The 23,126-nt window shown below is 41.0% G+C and overlaps 1 protein-coding gene across 4 annotated transcripts in view; it reads left to right on the top strand.

Annotated features, from left to right (window-relative positions):
• Nucleotides 1–8,035, top strand: part of runx2b (RUNX family transcription factor 2b) — a 29,776-nt gene extending 21,741 nt beyond the window's left edge. For 2 of the 4 annotated variants that reach the window (XM_053614259.1, XM_053614257.1), the window contains 3 exons: nt 3,256–3,429; nt 4,384–4,545; nt 7,548–8,035. In XM_053614259.1, coding sequence (XP_053470234.1) covers nt 3,256–3,429; nt 4,384–4,545; nt 7,548–8,035 — 824 coding nt within the window. Of the gene's footprint in view, nt 1–3,255; nt 3,430–4,383; nt 4,573–7,547 lie in introns of all 4 variants that reach the window. The other 2 variants (XM_053614260.1, XM_053614258.1) reach the window with 2 other exon arrangements.
• The last annotated feature ends 15,091 nt before the right edge of the window (nt 8,036–23,126 follow it).

The raw sequence follows: 23,126 nt of genomic DNA on the forward strand, positions 1-23,126 counted from the left end.
AAGGGCAAAATTGTGAAGGCTTGCCTGTCTGGTCCGATCCCACAGAAGAGCTACTGTAGCACTAATTGCTGAAAAAGTTAATGCTGGCTATGTTAGAAAGTTGTCAGAATGCACAGTGCATCTCAGCTTGCAGCGTATGGGGCTGCGTAGCCGCAGGCCGGTCAGAGTGCCCATGCTGACCCCTGTCCATTGCCGATCTACAAAGGGCACGTGAGCATCAGATCTGTACCAGGGAGCGCTGGAAGAAGGTGGCCTGGTCTGATGAATCATGTTTTCTTTTGCATCATGTGGACGACCGGGTGCGTGTACGTCGCTTACCTGGGAAAGAGATGTCACTAGGATGCACTATGGGAAGAAGGCAAGCTGGCGGAGGAACTGTGATTCTCTGGGCAACGTTCTGCTGGGAAATGTGGATGTTAATTTTAGACGTACCACCTACCGAAACATTGTTGCAGACCAAGATTTATACACTCAGTTCTTTATTACAGTTACATTTTTGGAACAGATTTGTTATGCATTTTCCGGCATATTTGAGGAAGAAAATTTTGTATTTTGTACCATTTCAAGAGAATACGTATTTATTAATTTAATAATTTATTAATTTACTTTTATAATGTGTTTTTTAAATAAATACAACTAAGTAGCAAAGATATAACTTCATACCACCGACCCTAAAAGAAAGCTCATCATTTGGCTAGAAGAAATTAAAGGTTTGAAATATGTTCAAAAAGAAAACTATTACCAACATATAATGTTAAAATTGCCCTATTGTATTCTTTTTCAGCATGTTAAAAATGCAGATATTCTACATTTTCCCGTTACATCCACTTATACCATCATAATTGAGCCATCCATCCATCCATCCATTTTCCCTGTACCGCTTATCCTTCAGGGTCGCAGGGAACCTGGAGCCTATCCCAGGGAGCATGGGGCACCGGCCGAGGTACACCCTGGACAGGGTGCCAATCCATCGCAGGGCACAATCACACACACACTCACACACCCATTCATACTACTGATACTTTGGACATGTCAATCAGCCTACCATGCATGTCTTTGGACTGGGGGAGGAAACCAGAGTACCCGGAGGAAACCCCCACAGCACGGGGAGAACATGCAAACTCCGAACACACAGGGCTGTGGTGGGAATCGAACCCCCAACCCTGGAGGTGTGAATATTTATTTATTTATTTATTTATTTAAATGACTTCTGTTCTGATTCACTGCTCTGTATTGTATTTCAACAAAAATTTATTTAGACTATTTAGTTGAGGATAGTCTAGGATGAAATATTCACCGAATAGCAGTGATGTGTAAATGTCAGTCACAACTATGAATAATTAAATGGCTGATTGTGCAGCATAGTTATATATATATATACTGTATGGATTGCAGGTGGAAGAAACTTTGACAGGGTACATCAACCACTTATTTAAAAAAAAATAATAAAAATCAGGAAAATTCTGGTTTTCCATGACATGGACACTTTAAACTTCTGTTCTGATCCATCATATGTCATGATTAAAAAATTTTCTTTTTCAACATTTTAACCATATTATGAAAATATATTATTTTGAGGGTTAACCACAGTTTCTTTGAGATCATGGCTGATAAATTCTGATGAAAAAGTGCTAGATTCACATAATTGCATGTATATGTAAGTATATGTGTACACCACATTCCAAATATTTTAACAGTTGCCATATACAGTGCTTGATGGCGGCTTGCTCGCCTTCTGCTCAGCCCTCATCAAGCTGTCAGTCCAAAATCAGTGGTGATGAGGGTCCACTTGGACTCCAAGCACAGGGCATCACTTTATATGAAGCCTAGAAAATAAGCATTTACAATTCACAACTTTTTCCAGAGATTTTACATCCCGGGGATTAATTTTTGTTTGGGAAAAGGGCTTGTTCAATGAATGAAGTTGGACTCTATGGAGGTTTGGGCTCCTTCTATGTCACAGTGCTCACTAGCTTCAGTCGCACCAATAGACACTGAAGTAAAGCTCGTAAAGTCATACACATGACCTGGAGTATTAAATATCTATCACATATAATCTGTCATCTACTATCCCCCTGCTTCCCAGTAATATGTCCACTGTGGAATAAATACTGTCGCTCTGTCTCTCTCAGTGGGCACGCTGTCTTATTGTTCTCTTCACAATGAGTGTAGTCTAGATCCTGTCTTAGTTGGGGTCTCTGTGCCAACTGGAACATTTCCAGTTTCAGCAGGAGTTTTTGTCCCTCTCCTGTTTGATATTTACTTTACTGCCTTCTCTGGAAAGCTGGTACTAGACAGACAAACAGCACTGTTTTAATGGCCAAGAGGGCTGGGGGTAGTGCAGCTTGGGGCCTCTCTCCTCTTTTTATCCCTCTTCTGCTATGGGTTGAGCCGGCACGGGATACCTGTGGGCTCTTAAATGATCTTGTTATAACTCTCCTGTAAAGCATTTGGCAGTATGAACCCTTTGTGCCTACAGATCCAACTGTATGGGTAGTAAAGGAAGGATGAGACCTGGGGATTTTGACTTGCATGGCATAAAGTGTCTTTCACCTGCTTTGACCCTGTACATTAACAGTCTGGACAATGCTGAATGTGGAATATGGAAAATGTGAAGCTCAGCAGGGGTAAGCTAAAGTACATTAAACAGCTCTTTTGTTGTGGAGCCACTGATCATTTTTGACTTTAAGGGCGGAATGATAGCAGTAGAGTACATTAATAAGAAAAGCCGAACATGCCAGAGGGCCGAATGAAACGCTCATGCAGAAGGAAATGGAACACTTGTCCCATTTTTATCCATCGCTAGCCATCCGAGAAGCCTGCCATACTCCAAATGGAAGTTAACTGTACGCCTGTACCTATTAATACACATGGTGAATTATATTAGACAGCAGCCTTCATCAAAACTTTAATGAACTACAGTTCTTGTGCTTAGGCAAAACATCATATTTCTGTCACTGTGTTGCCACTCTGAGGAATTACTGTGTTTATATAATGAATAATTCAGAAAACAGCATAGCCCTAAGTTGTAATTCATCTTCTGAGGGACTGCATTAATATCTACTATGTAGGAGCTTGCCTAGTTTACTTCTATTGCCATTTGAAACTGTATCAAAGCTTAAAGATGAAATGCTTTCTGCTTTGCGTAATGAATATGACGCTGTTTGAAGTGAATATGGTAATGAAACAGTTACGCAGTGGCATGGCCAGGGTCCCAACGCCATCAACTCACACACCGTCTCGTCTAAATTGCAGGGCACAGGCCGAAGTTGGACGATTCACCGAAGGCGGGCCTGTTCTCTGACCGCCTGAGCGAGCTAGAACGCATCCGACAGAGCACCATGAGGGTGGCTGTGCCAACACAAACCCCCCGGACTTCACTCAACACCACCAACTCGTTCTCTCCTCAGGGCCAGGGCCAAATCTCAGGTATGGGCAAGTTTAAGTTCCTGAACTTTTTACACTCAACTGTGCCACTGCATAAATTAAATTCATTGCGGTACCATGGTACATCTTTTTACAATTTAAATTATTAATAAATGTTTACATAGATCATTTCATTTTATTCAAATAAGCAAAAATACAGCTGTGCTAAGTTTCCACCAAAGCTGTAAATTATGCTACCGGATATGTTTGTGGAGACTAAAATGAGGGGTGATTAGCAAAGAAAAACAGTACAGTGCACCCTGTACCTAGAGAATGGAGGCACATATCATTTGTCCTTAATTACTGCTCTAAACATCCTAAGTCAACTGAGAACACGTACCATCATTCCTGCACCTCTTTCTTTTAGCTCTCTGTTAAAAGACAAGCTTCTTTGGATGATATCGTACACTCTAAACACTTGGGAAAAGGTTAAAAAGTTTCCAGTATTATTCCACTAATATTCTCAAGCATTTAAAAGTTAAAAAGTAAATGATTTGTACTGAAATCTGATAATGAGGGGTTTTTTTTTTATGTTTTCCTCAATTCATTTGAATTCATATTCAGCCAAAATAAAAACAGAAAAGTTATTAAAATTAAATTATTAAATTAAATTAAATAAATTATTAAAAAATATTATTGATTTAATTGGTACCTGGGCAAAAAAAAAGAGAAAAAGGTAGTTAATAAGAGTACTAATTGACCTATTTTTACTCAGGTAAATTACACATCCCCTAAAATGCTACTTAAGTATATTAACAAAATTATTTAAGTGCTTTCCACCTCAGCCTGCATCTACTATTGCATCAGTAATATGAAACAAGACATAACATTATTACTCTTATACATACAGTGTATATCTTATATACAGTAACCACACAGTGTAAAAAAAAAAACAAAACACGAGGATTAATCTGTGGAAATAATGCTCCGTCTCTTTGTTTGGTCACACATGGTCAGACCCACGGCAGTCACAGTCGTCCCCTCCGTGGTTTAATGACCAAGCGTATTCATCGTACCTGAGCCCCATGGCGTCCCCCTCGGTGCACTCTACAACCCCTCTGTCCTCCAGTCGTGCCACCGGCCTGCCTTCCATCAACGATGTTCCCCGCCGCCTGCCAGGTAACCTCCAGCCTCAGGCCCCTGCAGGTGCGGCCCCTAACCCTCTCCACCTCCGCTGTCACGGCCTCGCCGCCAAACAGCAAGAGACATATGGTCAGATTTTTTTGTAGGATGCCAAAAGCTTGTTTTTTGGGAACAAAATTATTGGCTTGTCATGGTTTGTCAGAGCGGTGTGCTCACATTTATAAATATTAAGAGAAAAGATATTTTCCTTTGTAGAAGGTCAGCATCTCATCTACTCCGCTTGCTCATTTTTAGCTATAAGAATTGAATGTTTTTGAGGGTTAGTATTGCATCATCCCTCTTCTATTTTGTATTTGTAAATGATTTAGTTGTGTCAAAGTCATGGTAAAAAAATATTTAGATCCACTTGCTGCTCATTACAACCACAATCTGACATTAGCTTTCAGTTTTCATTGGCTTGTTTGTCTGAGGATGTGAAAAAAAAAAAAACAGTCCTTCTTGAAACTTCCACCTCCAGAGATTGATTGAAAGACTTTTTTTCTGAAGCAGAAAAAAGAGATTGTTTCCGTTTTCCTCCACCAGTTTCTTTGATCCTGTGCCGAATATGGTTAATAACAGAGTAAGACATAATAACAGGCCAGTGGCAGGCAAATTAAGTAGCTTTATAGCGATTCGGTTCCGAAAGATCCTGCCAGGGAGCCTGAGCCCAGTTGGTGCTGAATCTAATATGCTAATTTGTCCTCTTTTGCCCTGCACCCGCCCAAACACATACGTTTAAAGCTTAAATGTGGGCAGACGACTTTCTCCCTCCAAGCACCTGTTTGAGCCGGGGCCAGGTGACTGTTTTTAAAGTCTTTTTTAAAACCTTCCCTCCTCCCGTTTTCTTTCTTTCTTTCTTTCTTTCTTGTGAGCCCAAAGCAACTGTAAGCAATTAAACAAGCGGCTCCCTGGTGTTACTGCTGCTTGGCAGCTTTTGGACGCCTGCCACCTGTCCTGTCAGGTTCGATTAGGCTGGTTTTGTCAGCCTGTAGCTTGTTGCATGACGCACTCAAAGCTCTTGCTGCTAATGACAGCCATTATCTAAGATAAGGCCAGTCTTGTTTGACACATCCTGCTGCCAGAGAAGCAAACTACAGTTCAGAAAATCCTCCTGTTAAATGCGGATGCTGTTGTCAAATGGCATTAGACTCTGCTGTCATCTGAAGCTGACAGTGTAATACTTCCTAAAAGCATATTTGCTGTGTATGGCAAATAGACCAAATGAACCTTTGCTTAGTGCCTCTTAAACATGGAAAGCATACTTAGATGTATGAACTAGCATCTGGTTTTGAGTCCAGTGCTGTCTAGCATCAGTGACTGTTTAAATACAGCCCAAACATAGCCTTTATGTGTACATGTGTGTAAAAAAGGGGGGCTGCACTTTTAGCTGTTCTGCCCATTATTCAGAGCACACACTCTCTGTTGCCTCGGGCTTGAGAACCATTATTCCAAGAGTTTCAAATCAAAGAGATTTAATATAAAAGGGGGGAAATGTGCGTGGGGGAAACACTGTTAGTGAGTCCAGGACATGAGGGTCTTAGCGACAATTCACGCCTCTGCAACGCACCCACACATAATCATGGTCCCCCTTAGCACAGACATGGTGACAGGAAAGACGCCTAGTGATTTATGATAAGCATACTGCATCTAGAAAGGGGTTTTGGGGGGCTGCTGGTGCCAAAATGGCCCATTAGTGGTTTCGTGACTTTTAAGGTTAACAAGAGAGCATGTGAAGGACAGAGGGCCGGGTGTATGGGGTTCTAGCCTGGGCTCAGAACGTATAAGATACCAGGAGCCACATCTGAGGCTGAGACTGATCGTCTCCCCATGATGCTTCAAACACCTCACAAAACACTTCCAAATGTGTGACTGCTTATGCAACCTAACTGCACTTTTAACATGGGCACACACACAATTTACTGAAGACATGCACATACCTAACTGAACACGGACCAGTTTAAACATGTGCAGACTCACATAAACAAGCATATAAATAAGCCTGGAAATGCAGACGCAGAAGATGAGAGACTTATAACCATACACATGAATACACATACACACGAGCTGGTCTGAGGAAATGAAGGGAAAAATCCATAAACATATTTAGCCAATCCAAGAGACATCGTGATCATTGTGCAGTGTTGGGATTCAGAGCATAATTTGGGAGAAACACATTTTTATTCGTATTTAGAGCAAGCTGACCTGAGATACTGTGTGTACAGTGGCTATTAAAGTACATAAAACCAAAGTGACGGTTATGTAACATGGATATTGTCCACTTATCTTTTATGCCCAGAGCCATATGTTTAGACAATGCCAATCCTTCCCACACATCCGGAAACCTCTACTAAAATCTGTACACCAAGTTTATTAGCCCTGAAGCCACTTTAATACCACAGACATGGTCACTTTAATACCAGAGACAAGGACATCCCTCAGTGTACTATATGTTTTTATATGTTCTTATTTTGACCTTATTCATTTCTTTTTATTACCTTTTATTACAGTATTTCTTTAACTCTTTTTTTATTTCTTTTTTATGTCTGGTGCAATTTTTTGCTGTTTATGTGTGTAGAAACTGCTGCTATAGAAACACATGAATTTCCCTTTGGGATAAATAAAGTATCTATCTATCTATCCATCTATCTATCTATCTATCTATCTATCTATCTATCTATCTCTATCTGACAGACTGACTGTCTCACTGTCTGACCATCTGTCTGTCTATAAACTCCATTTGTATAAAACATAATTTGATTTATGAAAAAAATAAAAATAAAAAGGATATACCCTCATTTAATTTTTAACTTTGTGGAATTTATGTAATTTGTTGAATTTATTTTTAAAAAATCATTTTATATATATATATATATATATATATATATATATATATATATATATATATATACTTTTTTTTTTTTTTTTTTTTTTTTTTGTAGAGGAAATGTTATCCTAAACAGTTTATATTATTAAGAGTGCATGTACTGTGTTGTGCGCAGGTTCAACAGATCTGACTCCTTTCCCTGGGCAGTTTGAGCGCCAGTTCCCCGGATTCTCCTCCCTCACTGAGAGCCGATTCTCCAGCCCACGGATGCACTACCCGGCAACGTTTACCTACACGCCCACCCCTGTCACCACAGGCATGTCTCTGGGCAGTGCCCATTACCACACATATCTGCCCCCGCCATACCCAGGCTCCACTCAGAGCCAGAGTGGACCATTCCAGAGCAGCAGCACCCCCTATCTCTACTATGGGGCCTCCTCTGGCTCCTACCAATTCTCGATGGTACCTGGGGGGGATCGCTCACCCTCCAGGATGCTGCCCACCTGCACTAGTGCCTCCACGGGTGCCTCGTTGATCAATGCCAGTCTTCCCGTGCAGGCTGATGGAGGGAGCGGTGTGGAGGAGGACGGTAGCCACAGCAACTCTCCAACTGTGCTCAATCCAGCAGGGAGAATGGATGAAGGAGTGTGGCGGCCATATTGACGGAATCAAAACAAAACAAAAAAAAAAACAGGACCATGTGCCTGTCAGACAGGTGAAATTCAAACCAGAGACATGGTTTTAAAGCACAAACCCTACCAGGACCCTGGTCCTATCTTGCTGAGACATTCTCTTTTGCCTTGTTTATTTTTAATCTTCATAAAATATGTCACTTTTGAGGAGTATTTATGGAACAAGGTTCTTCAAAGGGTATTTAAATACAAACTCTCATGGCAGTTATTGTTATTTGTATACCTGTAATACAAATTCCATTCCTCTGAAACCAATAGCTTATAGATAAAACGTGTATGGTTAGAAAAAGCTATGAGTGGTTTGTTAGCTCTTTGAAAAGAAAAAAAAAAGGTACACATCCTTAACATATGTTTTACATGCAGTTTAAAGCACTGAGCAGCAGTTGGTTTCAATTGAATATGTCAAACCAAATTTGTTTTTTAGGAATAATTTTCTTTTCTTTTTTTTAACTTAAGTAATTTAAATTATGCATATTTGATGAACAAATATTGAGTTGTAAGTTATAAAGCCATAACTTAAGTAATGTATTTGAACTTGATTCATAGACGGAATATTTTTGTAATGCATCTATGTTCAAGTTAATAATGAAATTGATATGTAATTTAAAGATACATTTTCTGTGCCTTAAGCCATTTTTTAAAACTATTTTTCTTCTGTGTATACTGAGATAGGTCTCCTATATCTGCATATAGTACATTATGAAAAGTTCTATTCTTATATAGCAGATAGTCTTGCCAGTCTTAATTATTGCTTTATTGCTCAGTACAAAAAAGCTCTGATGCTATTTCATGTTTGAATTCAAACCAAAAAGGCCACATTCATTTAGAAACTGTTTATTGATTATACCATACTTCTTTCAATTTGTATGCATCATGCTCAGATATATCTGTCAGCGTTAAACCTAGTGTAAGCTGAAAACGGTTGCAGTCCATTTGGACAGAAATAAGGGCTATAACAGGAAAACTACTAAAGCCCCTGCACATTAAGGGGCCTGCTGTGCACCCACCTGAAGACTGGATCAGTTTACTGGGGCCTAATGAAAGCCACACATGACGTGAAAATATCGTTTATCCTCAATATGGTATTGCTCAGTGTAATGGCAGCTAAAATCCTCCCCATGGAACATCAGTGATTTTTGATATGTCTGAATTCAATTTAGGTACATTTTTGGCTAATTGCTAATTGACTTTTGCTGGAGATTACGGTTGCACATTGTTATTTGTTTTAATTATTAAAGTAATCCAATGCCCTCTGTAGCTATTGATCCAAGACCAGAATTAAGTCCCGGACTAGATTCTCTGAATCAGCTCTATGTCCACTTTGGTATTAATGCTGTTTTTAGTAACAAAAATGCAAGATAAATGTATTTACTGTAGGTTTAAATAGCACTTGTTCGAGTTTAAAATTGTGTAATATTGTGGTATGACAACCAAGCCTACTCGTTACACTTATTCCAGACTGGGTTTTTTTAAATTATTATTATTTTTTAATAATATGTAGGGTTTTGTTTACCCTTCATGCAATGTTCTGTGCAGTCATTCCAGCAACAGTTAGACTCATCTTTTCATTTGCTTTACTACAGTGCCTTATATTATACACCGCACACAAACAGAGAAACAGTGTAATGGGTACGCTGTGTGTCAAATTCAGATGTATGCATTTATGAGACTTGGAATGCTACTGTATAAAGCATGTTTCTAAAGATCAGTTTTCTCAGAGAGATAAGCAAAGCACTTAGTCATTTATGCAGTTCAATCACGTCAACACGCCACTCAGTTTAATGGGCTTAACTGTACTGATGTTACCCGGAAATGTTCTAATTTGAATTCTAGGTTTCTAAGGAACATACAGGAGACGTACAATTTACACTATTTGTTATCTCTGGTGAGTTATGATCAGTTCTGTCAAATAAATATGTCATTGTATGGACCTGAGTATCTGTGAGAGTGAGCAGAGATGAAAATTTGTTTACAAAGTGTTTACAATATTGTGAGTGTAGATAGTTATTGTATGAGGAAAATATACCCCCACTGCATTTGTGCTTATTATTCATTTTCCTTTTTCCTAAAATATTTATCCTCCCTGGTTAATCTACCAGAAGGGGCGGGAATGTCGGGTCGGTGGATGTTTTATGAGCTAATTTCTCTTTGGAGCGTGCATGCTTTGCTTCACTTGCACAAATGTGTTTTATTTATCATGTTTCCGGCCTTAAAGTTATGTGTCTTCCTTCATTTTTAAACAATGGCTACAGGGAATGACTATCATGACAACAATGAGCTAAATTGGCATTTATTAATAATGTATATTGTACTTGTTTTCTTTTATAAGGAAAATAAAAAATACTTATTGCAACAACTTTGTCCTTCTCCAGCAGCTCAAGTGGCAATCTTGACATTGCTTTACCTCGAGCTTTCTGCCACTTCTGTGGGTTTTTTTTTCCTCTTAAGCATTCCAGAGTGTATACACCCTTGACCTGAGTGAAGATTAATGGCATGCATCCAAAATCAGTTTCGTTACCTTGTCCATGAACCTTATGGGTGGCTGGCGTGGGATCAGAGTGTAGGTCCTGTATAGTGCCTCAGCACCACTGTACTACATACTTCCTTGCAGTGCTCCATGGATCAACATTTGCTTTGGAGCGTCTGAACTGGCACTGTGCTCCTGGCTACAGCCTCGCCTTTGTCTCTTAGAAAACCAGGCCTCAGTCAAACCAGGCCTGTGAGACTGGGACCGTTCGACATTATTTCAAGACATAACAGCTGTAATCAGACTATGCTCCATCTTCAAAACTGAGATCATTTTAAGGTGAACTGGGAGCTTTCCAGGGATTTCCCTGAATATAAAATGAGAAAGAAAAGTGGAGCAGGTTTCAGGTTTGCATTCCCCTCATTCCCATAAACATCTAGCAGTTAGGATAATGACCTGTAGAGAAGAAACAAAAGGCAGCTAGCTATATGATCTTCTCTTAATGTGTGTGTGTGGGGAGGGTGGGGGGGGGGGTGTCGGTTGAAGGGAAGAATCTTGGAAAAGAGTCAGTGCAGTATTTGAGCTGGCACTACAGCGTACAGCATCAGATAGAAAAATCTATGAGGTTTTTATTTTTGCTTGGACATCAGTCTTCGCATCTCTGCACACATAAGAAAAGCGAGAGAGGCCATACCCAAACCAGTCAACACCTCAGTGTTACACTGCCCAAGATAAACTTGATTCTGGCAAAATCTCAGCTGCAGATGGCCTGTGTTAAAGTCCATTTGAAAGGGCCTCTAGCATCCACTTAGCGCTATATGCTGCATTCCGCTATGCAATGTGCTCTGGGCTATTACATAACATTTTGTGGCACTTTGCATATGAAGTGCCACTGTGTTCGCTGAAAACTTGCCTTACATTAGCTTTACATTAGCTTTATATTATGTATATAGCATAATGGTCGTGCCACTGTAACAAACTTGAGCTGAATGTGTTGTCTGAGATGTAGTATGCTGACAATTTTAGCATTTTAGTGAGCTATTACTGTCAGCAATGACCTTAGTTATGTATGCTGGAGAGTAAAATACCAGTTTTCAGTGATTAAAGCAGTGATGGCCACAACCCGTCTCAAAAAAAGTTGGGGACAGGGGCAACAAAAGGCTGGAAAAGTAAGTGTTACTAAAAAGAAACAGCTGGAGGTTAATTGGCAACAGGTCAGTAACATTACTGGTATAAAAAGAGTATCTTAGAGAGGCATGTAAACTATGTCTACAATTTGTGGAACAATTTCAGAATAATGTTCCTCGACGTAAAATTGCGAAGACTATGAATATCTCATCATCTACAGTACACAATATCATCAAAAGATTCAGAGAATCTGGAGAAATCTCTGTGCGCAAGGGACAAGGGTGAAAATAAATAATGCATGTCCGTGAACTTTGGGGCCTCACGCGGCACTGCATAAAAAACAGGCAGGATTCTGTAATGGAAATCACTACATGGTCTCAAAAACACCTCCAGAACTCACTGTCTGTGAACACAGTCCGCTGTGACAAATGCTGGTTAATGTGAACATGATCCAGAAATGTCGCCGTCTTCTCTGGGCCAAAGCTCATTTAAAATGGACTTAGACAAAGTGGAAAACTGTTCTGTGGTTAGACGAATCGAAATTTGAAATTCTTTTTGGAAACCATGGAAGTTGCGTCCTCTAAACTAAAGAGTGCTCAGTTCAAAAGTCTGCATCTCTGATGGTATGGGGGTGCATTAGTGCCTATGGACTGGGCAGCTTGCACACCTGGAAATGCACTATCAATGCTGAAAGGTATATACAGGTTTTAGAGCAACATATGCTTCAATTCAGATTCCATCCCGTCTTTATTTCTGAGAGACTCTGCCTCTCTAAAATGCTCTCTTTATAGCCAGTCATGTTACTGACCTCTTGGCAATTAACCTAATTAGTTTTTTTGGTTTTTGGTGCCCTGTGACAACTCGCTGACAAGAGAAAACTGAAAACTTGGGACGACATTGACTAGAGGAGCCCTACAGTAATACTGGGGGCTAACTGCCCTACCAACCTCTTGTCCCCTGATACCTCCCTCTGTGGCCCATCAGGGCCGCTTCTTTTTGCCTTTTCAGTACTGATTATCATTTTCAAATTAGCCCTACTAGCAGGCCACAACTGTGGCCTGCTGGTCCCTCTGGTTTTCAGCGGGGGGAGGCGGGCCACCACACTTGCCTTCTGTGCCATCCTCACAATTCAGCAGGTCTATCTGGTAGGACTGCAACACTACCATTGTATGCCAAGACCCACAAGCAAGACCTACCTGCCCCATAGTCTTCACCAACCAATGCCGAGGTGGTCTTACACGGCCTGGATGGCAAAGCTGGCCTCCCTGAATTTGCTGCCGCCGATGGACAGAGGTGGCTCACAAGTGCCTCCACCTTCAGTAAAGCAAAATAGCTATACTGTCTATCCCCCATGATGGCCTAATAATCCGATGTCATGGGGTTATAAACACAGCTTTGCCCAGAACCATGACACGTCATGGTGTACTTCCAGGAAAAAGGGGAGTTTTCTGCGGTGTGAGGGAGTGCTCTCCTTCTCACTGGCCCCCCCCCCCCCCCGTCTCCTTGGAGTCAGAGAGGGTGGGTTGATTCTCCATACGAGAAGGAGAAGTTGCTTCGTGAGGTCCAAAACCCGGAAGCGGCGATCCAGATCCGGAGGAAAGAGTGAGAGATAGAGTCTCCCTCCAGATCCATACGGGACCCCTAGGATCTGAGCCAGCTGGCTGCCTCAACAGCGGTCAACCCAGAGTCCTGATTTTCCGAAACCCATCTCGCTTCAGCTGAGAAGCGAGGAAGCCGGGAGCCACGGTACAGCATGCTCCACTCCCATACTCTTCACACAAATAATGTGTCCACCCCCCTCTGTAACAACATGAGAGCAGGGAGTAACACACCTTCTGAACTCTCTAAAGCTCATCCTGTTTGCACAGGATAGCAACAGAAGAGAAAAGAAATACATATCTTTTGAAAATAGAAAGCAGTGAAGAGTTTTAGGTATGTTCACACAGACAACTGACATACGGCTGCGCTGAAGCCAAAAGAGCTGATGACGTGGTTTACAGGCGGCATTTTATAATCACGTGACATGTAATATCCCCTACCACAGCGGGCCATTTGGTGAAGTTCTGAGAGGTGACTGCCAAACAAATTCACAAAAAAGTTTACAGCAAACTACTGTTGATAGGGGTCTATAATCATTTTTGGAGGACAAGTTACCTGAAGCTCTGACGATAGTCACAAGCTGTTTCGTAGATAGCTTCAAAATATTGAATAAGTTCTTACATGTGCATGAACTTGGTAGGCACCTTCAGGACCATGACCTGAGGCTATGAAACATGTGCCAGCACCACCTATTGGTCAAAAGTTACAATAACATGCTAAAAATACTTAAATCTAAATAACATTTTTGGTACTCCTCTTCCCAATTTTGTCCAATCTTCACCAAATTTGGCTGACATCTTGAGACCTGTCAAAAGAATTTTGATATTCAAAACCGTTCTCCTGTAACACTCTGGCAAAACAGTATGTGAGGGTGTATCTCAGCAATACATGTGCATATCATAACAAAACTTGATAAGTATCTTCAGGACTATGCCCTAAACGTACCCAAGACGTTTCATGACTGCAGCACCTTGTGGTAGAGAACTGTAACAACTTTCTTTTTTTTTTTGTCTTTATATCATTTGAAATATTTATGCTGAATTCACAGTTCTTTTTCCTATAATTCCCTGGAGTATGCTGAAGTGAATGCTCAACAACATCTGAAATTCAAGTGTACTTCCTATCGACCATCTTGGATTTTGACTTGGATTTTCACTACTCCTCCTACAAATTATGTCCAATAAACACCAAATTTGACATACATCATCTTCAGACCAACCAGGACCAAATTTATCAAAAGAGTGTTCATATTCCTAACGGTTTCCTGTTATGTGCGAACAAATCTGATGGCAAATCTGTCAAACAGGAAGTGAGGCTGTATTTCAGCAACCACCTTGGACACCGACACAAAATTTGGTAGGCCCCTTCAGGACGATGCCCTGAGGCTATGCAATTTCATGACAGCACCATTTACTCGTCACAAGTTACAATAAAATGCATCTAAGGGCCTTTTTTGCTACTCCTCCTCCAAATTTTGTCCAATCTTCACCTACTTTATCTCACAACATGTCAAATAGTTTCAAGTCTGCTGCCATACTAGCCATTCAATGTGCTATTATACAGACAACACATGACTGACAGGGTTTAATATCAAATGAGCAATTTTCAATTTGAAAAAAGAAACACAGTATATGACAGATATTTGGAGCAGATACTTGCTCAAAGTGGGAAAATGGCCCAGACTGATGAGAAAATACATAAAGACCTTAGATGTTTTTAAATTGTAAGAAGAAGAAAAAAAAATTCAGGTCAGAACAGTAGCAATCATGACCACATGTCAAAGTAGCAACAGACAACACCACAGGTCACAGCAGTAGTGGCAGCTGCAGCAGCAATGTTCATCTAGACCTTTCCTCCTACAGTCCAAGAATTCCACCACTGTACATGGTCTTTCATGAGTAAAACTACAAATCACTCTTGAATGCCTTTGCCTAAAGTTATGGCTCTGCTTTCCTATGATTGCTTAGTCAACAATTGTAGCATGTCTGTGAATGTGCAGGTTAAGGTAAAAAAAATTATTTAATTTATTTAAATTATTTAACTTTATTTTTTTTCTACTTATTATAATTTAATTCAAACAAAAAACTTGTTACAATTGTGCCAGTTTTCCAGTACTTGAACACAGGCAGTTGAGATTAATCTCTATGTCTTTTATTATCATGTTATACATCTTGTGTTGAAAATGAGACTGAAAGTGCTGTATTAGAGAATCAGAATAATTTTATTAATCATTATTTCGCCTGCACATTTCAGAAACCGTAGTAACTAGTAGAATTAGTAACACCTACACTAAATAAAGCACAAATTATGTTATAAAGCTGTTGCCACAAAACTGCTATATTCACACTTACTAGCTATGAATTAATCATGACATTATAATAAAACTAAATTTTAAAACTAAATTTCAAAATCTAGTCAAAAATCAAATATCCAAATTTGCATGGTAGTGAGGCAATGTACTCATATATATTGTTTTATGTAATGCCTATATCTTTACCAGTATGCTGAACATTAATGGTATAACTATCCCAAATTTCCTTTTCATTGTATATATACTGCTATATCAGTATACTGTAACAAACTTACTTTCTCCTGGCAGGGTTGCTGCATTGTGTTGTGAGCACCAGTGTGAAATGAGAGGACGGAACCAAATCTATAAACCTTTTCCATCATATTGTTTTACATTTTAATATATCAACACTATTGTTTCAGACGATTTGAGGCCAATTCAAGTCAATTTGCTACTATTTAGCTTTCTGGAATTCGCATATCTGCATTATTTGATAGCGGAAAAGATTTCACCTATAGGCTTAGTTAAAGGCTGTTTTTAAATCACTTCAGCTCGACTACTCCATCTAGTGCACAACTGATATTAACGCTGTTAAAAAAAGTTGATAAGACCTTAAGAGATAAGAAAAGGTCTGGTGCCTGCATGTGTTGAGACTAAGCTTAAACAAATGAAAGCCTACAAGAACCTTATTAGAATTAGCTGAAAATTTCAGAAAGTATCAGCTGAACAGAGAAAAAAAAAAGATTATTTTAATTAAATATTTTTATGGTTGTTGTTTGCTCATAATCGTGATAACTCGTTTATCAGTTTAAAGCCTCTTGACTGATAGCAAAATCTTAGAGGTCTTCTGAGATGTCCATGCATAAAATCTGATAGATTTAAAAACTATATGCTATTACACTGCATGCCAAACCCGCTCCCCCATAATTACACTAATTGAGAAAATCTTCTAATATCAGGACCATGGATAGCTACCAGTTAAACAATAGCTTTCTTTGTTAGTCCTCAAACTGGTGCCAGGAGTCTTAGGTTATTCACCATCTAAACTGCTCATGATTGAGAGTTTCAGGCACCAGTACATTCGACAGGACAGAGCTCTGTGCCAAATATTCATGCAACACAGGCCTTTTCCATAGGTCTGGGCCAAGCAGTAAAATGTGAAATATTTGGACAGAAACTCCATCTTCATGGATGTAGCCAGCCATAGTGGGGCATGGTTCTCATAAAAAAAAAAAAAAAGGCCTTATAAACTTTTTGATGGGGCTGAGTGTTAATTGAGAACTAATGAACTGGTAATGCAAAACAGTGCTTCCAGGGGCCTTTTCTGATGACTGACATACAGGCTTGGTGACACCATGCCAGCTATTTCTGATCTTCTGTTTTGGAAAATGACAAAGTAATTGCAGCCATTGGGGTGTGCCAAAGCGTTTCATCGATGCCCATGTCTGCTCTTCGTTTAGACTCCGGCTGGGTCTCCAAATATCCCAAATCATGCTATTATATTAATGACAGATTTTATAGTTTATGACTGGAAAATCAAACATTCCTGATTTCCTGGGGAGTGTGCAGAGATTTATAAAGCTGAATGATAAAGAAAATTTTCTTGACAGCCATGCAGCTGTGATAGCTTCTGTGGGCAAGGCTGAGTGCAGAACCAACAGATTGTTCTCTTATGTGGAGAGATATACTGCGTGCTGGAAGATGGAGGAGAGGAACTGTCCTTACTCCTTTTTCAGGCACCAAGTCATGTCATAAAAGAATTATAATCATCCCAGACATAATGTAATGGTCTATGTGCCCACATCCCACCGCAACAGGAAAAAAAAATTAAATATCAAATTAAACCTTAAATGTCAGTCATGGTGCACATTTGATCCCAGGTTAAATACTAAGGATGAACATCTCTTTTATATTCCCGGTTTTAATCAATCACTTTTGTGGCTGAGATATACTAGGCCTTATGACTCTTTGAGCACTATACACAAATACTACCTCTTTGATCTGCATTCAGTGCAAATAAAGAATAGTTCTGTGCCGTTTCAGCATCACTGATGTCCAGCATGTGTTTATTTTGCCAGAATGAAGTATTCCGTAGCCAGAAGTTCCTCTGGTTAGGTCGTCAACTCCATACATAAGCCGCAAGCGTGCGCCCGTCAAAGCACTAATCCCCATCAAGTTCCACCACAAGTCACTCACACTGCAGAGTCTGAGGAACTGGGCCCATGCTGAGGAAGAACCCAATATTCTCTTGCCATATGAAAAGCCGGATTTGGGTTTCTTCAACTTGTCTTCATAAAAATGATATCCTGTTTTATAAAGGAATATTCTAGACTATGATTTAACAATATTCTGAAAAATTAAGGACCAAGAGTGGATAATAGAGAAACATTTATGGAAGAATTGTTTTTATATTTTTTAAATTACCAGCATGAAGAAAAAAAGGCTTCTTAGAAAAAGCACGGTCCGTGAATTTAATAGATAGAGGCTTGGATTGTATTCTGCCTCACTCGGAATTCACTTTGTATGAAATATACTTTTGCAGCAACCTTTCCTCAGTTGACTGATCTACTAATTACTTTCTGATGTAGTAATAAAAACTGACTTATAGGCCATATTATTGAATGTAAATTTACAAAAGTCACCTTACATCAGTATATTTGCACACTTCCCTTTAGTATTTTCTCTATATAAGATGAATTGATGATGTATTACCTTGGTCCTGCAGAGCTGAAGTTGTTCACTTGTGGCTTAAAGAGATTAATTGGTCAGGACTACATTAATCTTAGCTAAAGTTAACTATAAATGCTGTTCTAGAAAAGGAGAAATTAATGGAGAGTTGTGCATTGCATTAACAATAATAAGAAGACTTAGACTAACACATGACACCTGGCACCTGATTAGCATTTCAAAATGTTTAACAACACTAACCAGTCTGTGGTGGTAATGTGGTAGTTTAATGGAACATACCCATTCACACAGCAGAAAGACAATATCAACACCCTCTGTCAGTGAATTTTTTATCTACCTTCCAAACCTGAGTGATACTTTAGTAGATGAACCATGTGAACTCTCTCTGTTCCCTTTCAAAGGGAACTCAACGTTACATGAGCTTCACACTGTGGGAAGTGCCCTCGCGCATGACTGGTATCTGAAGTCTTTGTGAAATCATGCCTATTAATAGGCCTGCCGTGGTCAGGTGATGTGGTATTTTGCACGTTGTGTGATTATAAAATGACGCCTGAAAATCATGTCACCAGCCTCATTATCTTCAGCGAAAGACTGCTTGTGAGTTCTTTGTGTGATTTCTCCTAAAAACTCTTCACTTCCTCTCTATTTTGCAGAAAAGTATATATATATATATATATATATATATATATATATATATATATATATATATATCTCTTTACTTTTCTGTCCCTCAGCTCTTTGTGAGTTTGAGTCAGAAAGAGTTCATGAAGTGTGTAACTCCTTGCTCCATTTCTATTGGGGGGAGTTTAGGCAGGAGGGCTGACTGCACTCATTGTGAACACTTCACAATTAGGCAGCTCCACTCTCAGCTTGCTCTCTTCTCAGCCAAAGGGAGTTAGGTTTCGGAGCCTCAGGGCTCTGGGCCAGCCGCTGGTGAGACAGCCGGGAATCCTGTATGGATCTGGAGGAGGAACCAGAGATGAGCACTGCTCTATCTCTTGCTCTGTTCTCCAGATCTGACTCTCCTCTTCCGGGTTTGGGAGCTTGCGTCACTACTCCTCCTTCCGGTATGGAGAGTCAACCCACCCTCTCTGACTCTGAGGAGCCAGATCGGGGAGCCAGTGCACCAAAAACAGAGAGCAGTTCTCAATCATATAAAGAGCTGCTTGAAGTGATAACTAGGGCTGTAGAAAAGCTGAATTTAGACTAGGCCAGGGAAGAGGAAGTGGCTCGTAGCAGGCTGGATGAGTGCTTTCTCCCCAGTGAAAATAAAGCTTCCTCACACTGCAGAAAACTCAACTTGATGAAATATCGTGCTTCTGGAGAAAACCATACACCAGCCGCATTTATAACCCTGCAATGTCTGATTATTTGGCCATCAGGGGGAATGAACAAAGGTACCCAAGGTGTGCTATGCCAAAGGTGGAGGAGCCGCTTATGAGCTACCTCTCTCTATTGACAGCAGGGAATTTAGGGGGCCGGCTTTGCCATCCAAGCCATGTAAGGCTACCTCGGTGTTGGTTGGCAAAGTCTATGCGGCAGCGGGTCTTGCTTGTGGGTCATTGCATACAGTGGCAGTGTTGCAGGCCTACCAAGCAGTCCTGCTGAATGTGCTCCACAGCGGGAAGGTAATTGGGCCTGAGGCAGTGGTGGAGCTTCACCGTGCCATGGATTTATCTCTTCGGTTGGCCAAGCAAACGGCCCATCATATCGGCCGTTCAATGGGTAGCTTTGTAGCGGAGGAAAGACACCTATGGCTCAACCTCTCAGGAATGCAGGATAAGGATAAGGTCTCCCTGATAGATGCCCCTGTTGAACCTTCTGCCCTTTTTGTGACGCGGTTAATGCCATCGCTGAAACAGTAAACAGCAGCATTTAGCCAGTTCCTTCCCCATCATATCGAGTTCACCAGCACTAGTGCAAGGGTGGCACAGAAGGTAAGTGTGGTGGCCCACCTCCCCCCGCGGAAAGCTGGGGGGACCAGGCAGCCACAGTCACAGCCTACTAGTAGGCCTGATCTAAGATCATTAATGCCAAGCAGGCAAAGAAGGAGCGGTCATAATGGGCCATGGATGGAGGTATCAGGGGACTTGAAGTTGTGAGGGCAGTTAGCCCCCAGTATTACTGTAGGGCCCCCACTAGCCAATGTTGTCCCAAATTTTCAGTCTTCTCAGGTCAGTGAGCTGTCACAGGGCAACGCAAATCTGATGCTTTCCCTCCAACAGAATGTGGAAAAGTTAACGTGACTAAAAGACCATCAGGCAGTGTGGAAACTACTGCCAAATGTGTCTCCATGGGTTCTGTCCACCATAGAAAAGGGTTACTGGGTCCAGTTCAGAGCTCTACCCCCCCGGTTCAGAGGTGTGCTCACCACAGTACCTCAGCACAGAGCAGAGCCTGATGTTAGCACAGGAAGTAAGATCCCTCTTGGACAAAGGGGCCATAGAACATGTACCCCTTTCCCTGAGGGAGGGAGGTTTTTACAGCCATTATTTCCTGGTCTGCAAAAAAGATGGGAGTATGCGGCCACTTTTAGATCTCCATCATCTGAATCGTACTCTTCGGACATACAGGTTCAAGATGTTGACGCTCAAACTTATCATTCCACAGATTCAGTTCAAGGACTGGTTTGTAACGATAGATCTAAACGATGCATATTTCCACATAGAAATATTGCCCAGTCACAGGAAGTGTTGCATTTAGAGGCAAAATGTACCAATATCGGGTTCTTCCTTTCAGTCTAGCTTTATCCCCTTTGCACATTCACGAAGTGCATGGATGCCGATCTGGCTCCCTTGCAACTCCAGGGCATCTGTGTACTAAACTACCTGGATGATTGGTTAATTCTAGCATGATCCAGGGAGTTGGCGATTCAACAGTGAGATGTTGTTCTTGCTCACATGAGGAGCTTGGGGCTCAGGTTGAACCCCAAGAAAAGCATGCTTTCTCCAGTGTAGAGGAGAACTTTTCTTATACGGGATTTTACTACAATGAGGGTGTATCTGTCTCCAACATGTGTAGGGTCAATCGTATCAACATTGAACAAGATAAAGCTGGGTCTGAGCATCCCCTCCAGTCTCTACAAAAGACTGTTGGGGCTTATGTCAGCAGCAGCCAACTTCATACCGTTCGGCCTATTGCACATGAGACAATTTCAGTTGTGGCTGAAAAATCAGGGGTTTCGTCCAAGGACAAAACCCCTGAGAGTAATCAGTGACCCGCAGCAATATCTACGTACTCTGAGAAATTGGAGGTGTCCCTGGTTTCCAGCAGTGGGTCACAATCTAGGGGCATCTCCTTATTGCAAGACGGTAATGACAGACGACTCCCTCACGGGCTGGAGTGTGCAGCTCACGGTCTCTGGAGCGGCCCTCATTTAGAGTGGCATATAAATCATCTAGAAATGCAGGCCGTATTCTTAGCACTGAAATACTTTCTTCCTCAAGTAAGAGGTCACCATGTGTTACTTGTGACAGACAATACAGCTGTGGTCTCATATATCAACCAGCAGGGAGGGTTACATTCGCGCCTCCTGTTCAGGTGGGCGCAACTAAATCTTCTCTGGGCAGAGGGAAAGTTTTTTCAGTGAGTACAATGTACATTCCGGGCAATCGGAATGTGGGGGCAGACATCCTGTCAAGGCAGGAGCTGAGGCCCGGGGATTGGAGGCTCTATTCACAAGTGGTGGAGACCGTATGGCAGAGTTTCGGCCAAGCGGAAGTGAATGTGTTTGCCTCTGAGGAGACGACACACTGCCCACTGAGCTTTGCTCTCACTCCTCCCTCACCATTGGGGCTGGAGGCTATGGTACACACATGGCCGAGGTCACATCTGTACGCCTTTCCCCCGATCGCTCTGCTCCTACAAGTTCTAGCGAGAGTTCACCAAGACCGTCTATGTCTGCTGCTAGTAGCACCTTATAGGCCAGCTCGATTATGGTTCGCTGAGATAATATCCCTGCTAGACATATATAATATAACTGCTATATTAGAGTTTGGACATGGATTCCACCCCGGTCTCGAGTGTCTTGCATGAGCCTCAGGTTCTGACCTTTAAGAAAAGGCCATACCCTCAGTATGACAGCATGGGTATTCTCAATCCCACAGTGTGAAGCTCACATGTAATATAATCACGATATAATCAGTGTCTGTAGATTGTCTCTTCATATGCATATGGAGCCAGGAAAGTTGTGTATCATCGGCGTCTGTGTAAACAGATAAGAGTTACAACCCTGGATGAGTGCAGGACATGTTTGACATTAATGCCATACTGTATATTATCTTGCTTGGAGAATGTTGAATGTGAGTGCAGAGATCCAAGGCGTAGAATGTTTAAGAACTAATTATGTTAAGCAGTGAGGCACAAGCCCTGGATATATTTTCTTACTTGTGTGGAAAAATATGGCTGGCTCCATTTATTTTTCTGCTCTGTTATTTCTGGATGGCGCTCACTTCGGGTAAATAGTGCTGCTCCCTATTGTAAATCTGATGGGCGCAGGTCTTTGGAGTGAGGCTCTTTTGAGGAAAAATCTAGATGGTTTGGACATTTTTTCCACCCTAATGATAGAGTAGAGGAACAAGAGAACTTTGATATATAGCCTGAAAGTCAGTGTTTAAAGCTGTTTGGGGTCATCAATCTTCAACCTGATGATGAAAGTTTCTTGTGTTTAACAGACAATGAAATGCAGATGACACTGCATAGCTTTATCTATTGTCAAAGTCTTTTCACCTTCACTAGGCAAATTGTTTTCAGCTCAGATTTTATACTTCAACCACACATATTAAGCTTCATCATTCAATTCCAGTATAAATTCCATTTCCTTTAATATAATCCCTATATAATTATATTAATTAGCAAAAATGGTGCATAGGGAAAATGAAATAATGCAAG

This window comes from Ictalurus furcatus, chromosome 25 (assembly GCF_023375685.1).
Source record: "Ictalurus furcatus strain D&B chromosome 25, Billie_1.0, whole genome shotgun sequence".
NCBI lineage: Eukaryota > Metazoa > Chordata > Actinopteri > Siluriformes > Ictaluridae > Ictalurus > Ictalurus furcatus.